Source organism: Pongo abelii, chromosome 21 (assembly GCF_028885655.2).
Source record: "Pongo abelii isolate AG06213 chromosome 21, NHGRI_mPonAbe1-v2.0_pri, whole genome shotgun sequence".
NCBI classification, from domain to species: domain Eukaryota; kingdom Metazoa; phylum Chordata; class Mammalia; order Primates; family Hominidae; genus Pongo; species Pongo abelii.
In genome coordinates, this window is record NC_072006.2 from 35,755,813 (window position 1) to 35,766,451 (window position 10,639).

The 10,639-nt window shown below is 52.1% G+C and overlaps 1 protein-coding gene across 1 annotated transcript; it reads left to right on the forward strand.

Moving 5' to 3' along the window:
* Positions 1–4,384: 4,384 nt before the first annotated feature.
* Positions 4,385–6,410, forward strand: ID1 (inhibitor of DNA binding 1). The gene is made up of 2 exons (XM_024238810.3): positions 4,385–5,710; positions 5,955–6,410. Exons 1-2 carry the CDS (start codon positions 5,285–5,287, stop codon positions 5,994–5,996), a joined length of 468 nt encoding a protein of 155 aa, XP_024094578.2. The 5' UTR covers positions 4,385–5,284; the 3' UTR covers positions 5,997–6,410.
* Positions 6,411–10,639: the final 4,229 nt, after the last annotated feature.

The following is a 10,639-nucleotide window of genomic DNA, read 5'->3' on the forward strand; positions in this document are numbered from 1 at the left end:
AAAATACAAAAATTAGCCAGGTGTGGTGGCAGGCCCCTATAATCCCAGCTACTCAGGAGGCTGACGCAGGAGAATCGCTTGAACCTGGAAGGCAGAGGTTGCAGTGAGCCAAGATTGCACCACTGTACTCCGGCCTGGCAACAGAGCGAGACTCCGTCTCAAAAAAAAAAAAAAAAAAAAAAAAAGGCCGGGCACAGTGGCTCACTCCTGTAATCCCAGCACTTTGGGAGGCTGAGGCGGGTGGATCACAAGGTCAGGAGCTCAAGACCAGCCTGGCCAAGATGGTGAAACCCTGTCTCTACTAAAAAAAATACAAAAATTAGCCGAGCGTGGTGGCGGGCACCTGCAATCCCAGCTATTTGGGAGGCTGAGGCAGCGAATTGCTTCAACCTGGGAGGCGGAGGTTGCAGTGAGCTGAGGTCATGCCACTGCACTCCAGCCTGGGCAACTGAGTGAGACTCTGTCTCAAAAAAAAAAAAAAAAGAAAAAGAAGGAAGGCTGGGTACAGTGGCTCATGCCTGTAATCCCAGCACTTTGGGAGGCTGAGGTGGGCAGATCACGAGGTCAGGAGATCGAGACCATCCTGGCTAACACAGTGAAACCCCATCTCTACTAAAAATACAAAAAATTAGCCGGGTGTGGTGGCGGGTGCCTGTAGTCCCAGCTACTCGGGAGGCTGAGGCAGGAGAATGGCGTGAACCCGGGAGGCAGAGCTTGCAGTGAGCTGAGATCACACCATTGCACACTCCAGCCTGGGCGACAGAGTGAGACTGCATCTCAAAAAAAAAAAAAAAGAAAAGAAAAGAAAAACATTAGCCAGGTGTGGTGGCGGGCACCTGTAGTCCCAGCTACTCGGGAGGCTGAGGCAGGAGAATGTCATGAACCCGAGAGGCGGAGGTTGCAGTGAGCCGAGACCGTGCCATTGCACTCCAGCCTGGGGGACAGAGCGAGACTCTGTCTCAAAAAACAAAAAACAAAAACAAAAAAAAAGACCGGGCACAGTGACTCACGCCTGCAAACGTAGTATTTTTGGGAAGTGAAGGGCGGATCACCTGAGGTCAGGAGTTCGAGACCAGCCTGGCTAATGTGGTGAAATCCCATCTCTACTAAAAATACAAAAATTAGCCGGGCGTGGTGTTGGGCGCCTGTAATCCCAGCTACTCGGGAGGCTGAAGCAGGAGAATTGCTTGAACCTGGGAGGTAGAGATTGCAGTAAGCTGAGATCGTGCCATTGCACTCTAGCCTGGGTGACAGAGCGAGATTCCGTCTCAAAAATAAAAAAGTGTATAGAAGGATATGCATAGGTTTTATACAAATACTATGTCATTTTATTTATTTTATGTATTTATATTTTGAGACAGGGTCTTGCTTTGTCATCCAGGCTGGAATGCAGCGGTGGCATCTTGGCTCACTGCAATCTCCACTTCCTGGGTTCATGAGATTCTCTTGCCTCAGCCTCCCAAGTAGCTGGGATTACAGGTGTGCACCACCACGCCCTGCTAATTTTTCTATTTTTAGTAGAGATGAGGTTTCACCATGTTGGCCAGATTGATCTTGAACTCCTGACCTCAGGTTATCCACCTGGCTTGGCCTTACAAACTGCTGGGATTACAGGTGTGAGCCACCGCGCCTGGCCCTGAATTAATTTCTACAGCATAATTTTCTCTCTTATTTTTATTTTTATTTTTTTGAATCAGAGTCTCGCTCTGTTGCCCAAGCTGGAGTGCAGTGGCTTGATCTCGGCTCTCTGCAACCTCCACCTCCTAGGTTCAAATGATTCTCCTGCCTCAGCCTCCCAAGTACTTGGGACTACAGGCGCCCACCACCACAACTGGCTAATTTTTGTATTTTTAGTAGAGACTGGATTTTGCTATGTTGGCCAAGCTGGTTTCTCTGGAATTCATTGCAGTAAACAGAATTGCTGGATCAATTAATTCACAGTTGAAGGCCAGGCACCGCGGCTCACGCCTGTAATCCCAGTACTTTGTGAGGCTGAGGTGGAGAGATCACAAGGTCAGGAGTTTGAGACCAGCCTGGCCAACATAGTGAAACCCCGTCTCTACTAAAAAGACAAAAAATTTAGCCTGGTGTAGTGGCGGGCGCCTGTAATCCCAGCTACCCGGGAGGCTGAGGCAGAAGAATCGCTTGAACCCAGGAGGCGGAGGTTGCAGTGAACCAAGATTGTGCTATTGCACTCCAGCCCAGGTGACAGTCTGAGACTCCATCTCAAAAAAAAAAATAAACAAACAGTTGGTGATGGCCAGGCATGGTGGCTCATGCCTGTAATCCCAGCACTTTGGGAGGCCAAGGCAGGCAGATCACCTGAGGTCAGGAGTTTGAGACCACCCTAGCCAACATGGCGAAACCTCGTCTCTACTAAAAATACAAAAATTAGCTGGGCGTGGTGGTGGGTACCTGTAATCCCAGCCTGAGGCAGGAGAATGACTTGAACTCAGGAGGTGGTGGTTGCAGTGAGCTGAGATCGCGCCACTGCACTCCATTCTGGGCAACAGAGCGAGACTCTGTCTCAAAAATAAATAAATAAAAATAAACACTTGGTGATGAATTAATACGCTAATTTCCTCTGGTTGACCATTGTTCTTCCAATTATTTGGCAATTCTTTTGAGCAGCAAACTATTCCCTCCCATCATTAATTTAGGATTGCTAAACAAGGCGTAGGGAGTTTAGAGAGTTTTAGTGTGTGTGGTAAGGGGATGAGGAGTCTAGCTAATTAATTGATGATGTCTCTCTCTTTTGAAGCTGGTCTCACTGATTGGTTTGGTTTTCCTGGTTTCCTGATGTGGAGGCAGAAGGCTCCTTTACTTTTCCCTCCTCCCCCGAACTTCTGTGGGAAAACGGAACCTGCTGATAACTCAGTGAATTAATTGCTGCGGGGTAGTGGGGTGGAGGGGAGCAGGGAGGGACCATAATATCACCCTCCACTGGTGAGCACAGATTTTTACCCCTGCTAATGTTGTGTGGCTTTGGGTGACTAATCCGAGCTTCGGTTTCCCCACCTGTGGCATGTCCAGGACTCTGCAGTCAGACTGCCTGCTATCAGCAGGAAGCGGTTGCATTACAATACTGTACCCTCCTTATAATAAAGCAACTATGGTTATGACTTAGGCGTCTTGTGGAGCCTGTTTCCTCTTTTGTATAAAGAAACCAAACAGCTCCTTTCTTTAGAGTTGTGAAAAAGACTACAGAAGTTGATCAAACCGGGTGACAGAGTAAGACCCTGTATCATTATTATTTTATTTTATTTTGAGACGGAGTCTCGCTCTGTGGCCCAGGCTGGAGTGCAGTGGCGTGATCTCGGCTCACTGCAACCTCCGCCTCCTGGGTTCAAGCGAGTCTCCTGCTTCAGCCTCCTGAGTAGCTGGGGTATTACAGGTGCGCGCCACCACGCCTGGCTAATTTTTCATTTTCAGTAGAGACAGGATTTCACCATGTTGGTCAGGCTGGTCTCGAACTCCTGACCTCGTGATCTGCCCGCCTCGGCCTCCCAAAGTGCTGGGATTACAGGCGTGAGCCACTGCGCCCGGCCCCCTGTATCCTTTTCCTTTTTTTTTTTTTTTGAGACTAGTCTCACTCTGTCGCCAGACTGGAGTGCAGTGGCGCGATCTCGGCTCACTGCAACCTCCGCCTCCCAGGTTCAAGCAATTCTCCTGTCTCAGCCTCCCGAGTAACTGGGATTACAGGCGAACGCTACCAGGCCCGGCTAATTTTTGTATTTTTAGTAGAGATGGGGTTTCACCATATTGGTCAGGCTGGTCTCAAACTCCTGACCTCAGGCAATCCACCCGCGTCGGCCTCCCAAAGTGCTGGGATTACAGGCGTGAGCCACCGCGTAGGCCTTCATTTTTTAAGATAAATAAATGAAAAAAGATGTTCAAGACAAACTCTTCATACAGTGCCCGGTGTACAAAGTAAGAAATTAATAATGGTCGCGTTTGTGATTATTATTTAAATACCAAGCAGCTATTAAATATTAGGGCTCAGAGAGGGCATGCGACCCGCCTGAATTCACCCAGCTGCAGAGCTGGAAAGAGAACTCAGGCCTTTTTCCCCACGCTGGAAGGGGTAGCTGGGGCGAAGAGGTGGGGGGAGCGGTGAAGAAACCTCAAGCGGCCCAGGCTGTGGGTCTGGGTGGGGAGACTCGCAGGTGTGGGGCGGAGAGGTAAGGTGACCCTTGCTCAGCGACCGAGCCCGCGAGGAACGCATTCCCAGGCCTCCGGCCCGGGGTCTGCAGGTGACGGGTTGGGGGGGGAGCAGGGGAACTAGCTAGCCCAGTTTGTCGTCTCCATGGCGACCGCCCGCGCGGCGCCAGCCTGACAGTCGTCCGGGTTTTATGAATGGGTGACGTCACAGGCCTGGCGTCTAACGGTCTGAGCCGCTTGTTCAGACGCTGACACAGACCGGCCTGAGAAGGGGAGGGGGGAGACTGTAGCTCCGCAGCTGCCGCGCCGTGGGAGGGAGACCCTGCTCTGAGGTCTTTGAGAAGAAAATTTAAAAAGTAGCCAAAAATGGGAAAAAACATTAAAAAATCACGAATTGTTGCAGGTTCAGGAAATTTTTGCAAGGGGCTGCAAATTCAAGGTGGAATCGAATGCAGCCTCACTCCACTGCGCTCTTTCTAGTTCACTTCCCAGCCACCCAGCCCCAAACTTACTAGACTTTCCCGAATTAATTGCTGCCACCCGGGAGGGACCTGGGTAGGCCCTCCGGGTATCAGAAACACGAACAGCAACATTATCTAGGAATTGAGAGGCTCTCTGGGCTATCCACAGCCAGCCGCTTCTCCGTTCGGGCCTCAATTTCTCTCATCTGTGAAATGGAGTTTGAGAAGTGAGAAAGTGAATATGGGAAAAACTGATTCCTGAGGTCTTTTCATTATAAGGCAATGCCGACTTAGCTTCCTTGCCTCCTTCCAAAGGAGCCCAGTGCAGCCCTCGCCTCTACCCGCTGTCCTGCCCGGTGCCCTGCCACCGACCCACCCTTGCTGTTCCTGAAACTCGGGTCGTCTTTCCACACTGCGAGGGTGCACTAGACCAGCAGGAGGCGGGACCTAGGAGCGCGGGCCGCTCCCCCATGCCGCCCATTGGCTGCTTTTGAACGTTCTGAGCCCGCCCCTCCGGGGGGCCGTGGCGTGTTTATAAAAGACCAGCTGTGGTTCCCCACTCTCATTCCACGTTCTTAACTGCTTCGTTTTCCGTATCTGCTCTGGGTTCCCACCTCCTTCGTTTGCTTTGCCCATTTTGTTTCAGTCAGTCGCCAAGAATCATGAAAGTCGCCAGTGGCAGCACCGCCGCCGCCGCCGCGGGCCCCAGCTGCGCGCTGAAGGCCGGCAAGACAGCTGGCGGCGCGGGCGAGGTGGTGCGCTGCCTGTCTGAGCAGAGCGTGGCCATCTCGCGCTGCGCCGGGGGCGCCGGGGCGCGCCTGCCTGCCCTGCTGGACGAGCAGCAGGTGAACGTGCTGCTCTACGACATGAACGGCTGCTACTCACGCCTCAAGGAGCTGGTGCCCACCCTGCCCCAGAACCGCAAGGTGAGCAAGGTGGAGATTCTCCAGCACGTCATCGACTACATCAGGGACCTGCAGTTGGAGCTGAACTCGGAATCCGAAGTCGGGACCCCCGGCGGCCGAGGGCTGCCCGTCCGGGCTCCGCTCAGCACCCTCAACGGCGAGATCAGCGCCCTGACGGCCGAGGTGAGATCCAGATCCGACCACTAGATAATCCTTATACCGATGGGGAAACTGTGGCCAGAGAGGGCGTGGGCGCTTGCACCACTTCCGTTCTATCTTTGCGGGTACCTGGTTATGCGGGGGTGCCTAAGGAGCCTGGAAAAAGCGCTCCCCCGTGGTGCCTCCTGGGGAAGGGGGGGGCGTACGCTGCGCTCGGAGCGGCGTTCCCTCCAACCCGCCGGTCTCATCTCTTCTCTCGTTTTCACAGGCGGCATGCGTTCCTGCGGACGATCGCATCTTGTGTCGCTGAAGCGCCTCCCCCAGGGACCGGCGGACCCCCAACCATCCAGGGGGCAAGAGGAATTAAGTGGTCTGTGGGTCTCCCTAACGCGCCTCGCCGGATCTGGGTGCGAACAAGACAGATCGGCGGCCACTGCGCCCTTACTGCATCCAGCCTAGGGCTGATGGACTGGCGAGGAGAGGGCAACCCTCTCTGCACACCTACTAGTCACCAGAGACTTTAGGGGGTGGGATTCCACTCGTGTGTTTCTATTTTTTGAAAAGCAGACATTTTAAAAAATGGTCACGTTTGGTGCTTCTCAGATTTCTGAGGAAATTGCTTTGTATTGTATATTACAATGATCACCGACTGAGAATATTGTTTTACAATAGTTCTGTGGGGCTGTTTTTTTGTTATTAAACAAATAATTTAGATGGTGGTAAAGTTGTAGTGACTTCTTGGATTGAGGGGAGGGGCCTGGGCTGGGGGTTGATCCCTGACCCTCTTCACAGCTGGTTCTGGGAGGAGAATTGGAGGGCTACATCTGGACTCTTGCTCTTACCGGCCTGAATGTTTCCGGTGTCTTTAAAGTCTATTCTTCCCCCCACCACCCCTGGCCATTTCCCTGCTCCCCAGTGTTATAAAACTAAATACTCTAGACCTCTGGGGTTTCTCAAAGTGATCATTGGGCCATCTGGATCACCTGGGGAGGTTGTTAAAATGCAGATGAACCTGCCAAGGCCCCTTCTGTGTTGGAGTATTGAGCAAGCCATTTAAGTTGGAGAACCTGTTCGCTGGACCACCCACTTCCTTGCCAAGATGTGGATAAAGTGAGACCCAGTGGAAAGGGACTTGCTTTAGGGCCATAGCTTGTGAGAGGCAGTGATTCTATCACCACATTCCCCAGTTGGAGGTGCCTCCCCCAACAGCCTACCTCTGGGTTCCAGCAGGCAGCCCTGGGGCTCCTGGCTTATCCAAGTGGGTGAGCAAGTTGGCAGGGCCAGGCTGGGCACAGCTGCCGGGACACCTGCTCTGGGTCCAGACTCAGCCTCCTCACCCTGGCCTATCTCTGTCGGCAGCTCAAACAAATCCCCCAACCCCAGGGCTCCTGCGTAGGATCTGAGGAGTGGACGAGTCTCATTCCCCAGCTCCTGAGCAGGAAAAATGTCATTGGCAAGGGTCTAAGAATCTTCCTGGTCATGTATGTGGATTTCTACTCAGGGGAGCATGTATGAGTGTCTACGCCTGTGTATGTAACAGGAGTAAGCTGATCTTCCCCCCCTACTCCCACAGTGGGGATGGGCCAACTGTTCACATATAGGCTTGGGGGTGTGTGCAGAAGGGCAAATGAGAGCACATGTGTTCTGCAGATAAGTGTGGAACCTCCAGCTGTTTGGGCTTGTGTGTTCTGCCTAAACGCATTGTGGGCATCTCTGCATGGGTCTGGGATGATGGATGGGTTTGTGTGTCTGGGGGCCACAGAACCACACTGTGGGTTTCTGTGTGTATAATTGTTCTATAGATTGGTTGGCATTCCTGGGCCTCTGCGGGTCTGGAGTGAAGGTGGGCACAGCTGTGTTTGGGCAAACCCTTCCTCAAAAGTTCACGTGGCAACTCCCTGGGCTATGGTTAGGTCCTGGGGGCACCAACCTTCAAGGATTGCTGCCAGGTAAACCCCCATGTGTTACATGTGGAGAAACTGAGTCCCAGGAATGGCAAAGAACTTGTCCCAGACAGGTAAGGGCTATTAATACATTTTGTCAATAAACAATAGAATAAAATCAATAGCCCCTAGCACCAGAAGCCTGGCTCTTCTCAACTCAACCCTTTACAAAAACGATTTCATGGATCCCTGTGCGGCTAAAGGCAAGATTGTGATCCTAGTTTTACAGCAGAAGGAACAAGCTCAGAGAGGGGTTGAACAAAAAGTCAAATGAAAGATTATGATCTGAGCACTAACATTAAGCCAGGTACACCCCCTCCACAAGCAGTTTATGGATTTTATCAAAGAACACAGTACTTACAGGCGAATAACGTTCTTTGCTACCCCCTCCCCACCGGTTGCTGTATTACAGTACTAACCTCACGGAATGTAGTACAGAATAAATGAAATAAAGTGTGTAAAACGTTTAGCACAGTGCTTGGCACATAATGTTTCATAGTTACAAATTATCATTATTAATTGTCGCCTGTGAGTCCTTGGAGTGTCCTCGGAGGCACACGTGTGCACGCACTCCCTCCCACGTGTGGGCCCCCGCCTGCAAGCCCACCCATGGGGACGTAAGCGGGTTCCCCCTCGCGTACTCCGACATGCAGGGCCTTTTTCCAGGGGAGGAAGGGGCTGCGGCGGGAGCCTGGGCCACCTCCCCCGCCATTCAGGCACACTCTGGATTCCACGTTTCCCTGTTTTCCCCTTTGGCCCAGGCCCAGCCCATCTGGAGGCCAGCTCGGCGGCGGCCTGGGAGCGTTTCCATCAGCTGGGCCCGAGGAATGCGGAGCTATTTAACCTGAGCATCCCCAGGTGTACGGAGGCGCCTGGCTGTCTGGGGCCCGCAGTCTTTGGCACGGCCGCGCTAGACAAACAGCGCACCGCCCCCGCCCTGCCCCTCCGCCCGCAGCTGCAGCCGGGCCTGGGAACCGGCGGGCGCCGGCGGCTTGCATAAGAGGCTCCGGGCCTCGCAGAGGGAGGGGGACAGAGGCCACCGGTGTGTGTGCATGTAACACACAAAACCCTGCTCCTTTGGAAATCATTAACTCCTTAACCCCTCCTGGACAGGACGCAGCCAGGAGCTGGGGTGGAAGATGCCGAGAAACCCCAGGACCAAGTTTCTTGGGCACTGGACTCTGCCTTTCCGGGGCTGTACTGTTAATTTTATTTAAGAAATACAGAGAGCTTATTATGTGCTAGGCACCATGCTAAACTCTTTCCAATATCAATTCATTTAATCGTCAGAACTTTAACGAGGCCAGTGCTATCATCATATGCTCATTTTAATAAGAGCAACCACCACCTCAAGAGTAATAGGCTAACATTTTAGTAGCGAGGCAGGCAGAACACAAGCCCAGAATCAACCTTGATGCTCATCACTTCACCTGTCAGAGCCTCTTTTCTTTTTTGGAAAACGGGCTTCAGAACCTGGGCCTCAAGGATTAATTGAACCAATGCACCTAAAAAGCATAGCACAGGCTCATGGTAGATAACTTAATGCATGTTGCAATAAAGTGTTTTGAGCGGATTGTCTCAACAGCCCTATCAGGTGTGGGCCTACAAGTATATTCACATTTTTGGTTTTTTTGAGACAGGGTCTCCTTCTATTGCCCAGGCTGGGGTGCAGTGACACCATCTTGGCTCACTGCAACCTCCACCTCCCAGGTTCAAGCGATCCTCCTGCCTCAGCCTCCTGAGTAGCTGGGATTACAGGCACGTGCCACCATGCCCAGCTAATTTTTGTATTTTTTTGTAGAAAAGGGTTTTCACCATGTTGGCCAGGCTAGTCTCGAACTCTTGACCTGAAGGGATCTGCCCACTTCAGCTTCCCAAAGAGCTGGGATTACAGATGTAAGCCACCGTGCCCGGCCTGTGTTCACTTTTCAGATGAGAAAACGGGGAGGCATCAAAGAGGTGAGGTGACCCACCCAAGGCCACATTGCACATTACCTTAGAGGACTTTCCAGAAATCAGACTTGTCTAAATCAGGTTTATGAGGGGCCTCATGTTCCCACAGTATGTCCAGTTCATAAAGCCTTTCATCTTATTTCCAACTGAAATCATACCTGGTCATTATATTTATTTGTTTTAAAAGCATAACTCAGATAAATGCAAGAAATACACACATATCACAATTTTTGCAACCCACATTGGGGAATGTCTATTTTTTTTTTTTAGACAGTTTTCCTCGTCACCCAGGCTAGAGTGCAATGGGGCGATCTCGACTCACTGCAACCTCTGCTTCCCAGTTTCAAGCAAGCTTCCCAAGAAGCTGGGATTACAGGCATGTGCCAACACGCCCAGCTAATTTTTGTATTTTTAGTAGAGACAGGGTTTCACCATGTTTGCCAGGCTGCTCTCGAACTCCTGACCTCAGGTGATCTACCCTCCTCAGCCTCCCAAAGTGCATGAGGCCACCGTGCCCGGCTTTTTTTTTTTTTTTGAGACGGAGTCTCGCTCTGTCACCCAGGCTGGAGTGCAGTGGCGTGATCTTGGCTCATTGCAACCTCTGCCTCCCGGGTTCAAGCAATTCTCATGCCTCAGCCTCCTGAGTAGCTGGGATTACAGACGCGCACCACCACATCTGGCTAATTTTTATATATTTAATAGAGACGGGGTTTCACCATGTTGCCCAGGCCGGTCTCGAACTCCTGACCTCAGGTGATCAGCCCTCCTCGACCTCCCAAAGTGCTGGGATTACAGGCGTGAGCCACCACACCCAACCCATGCCAGTCACTCTTATTGAGCACCAGGAACTGCCAGCCAGAGAGAGCTCCCTGCTGCCCAGTGTCACACACAGCAGGGCTTCCTGGTGGCAGGCAGGTCTCACATCCCAGCATGGCTGCCGGAAAGAAAGGAGGTGAGTCACAGGGCCAGGCCAGAAGCTGGGCGAGGCTGGGGCCAGGGTCCAGGCAGGCGCCACTTTCCAGGAAAGGGAAGGGAAGAGGAAACCAGAAGGCCAGGA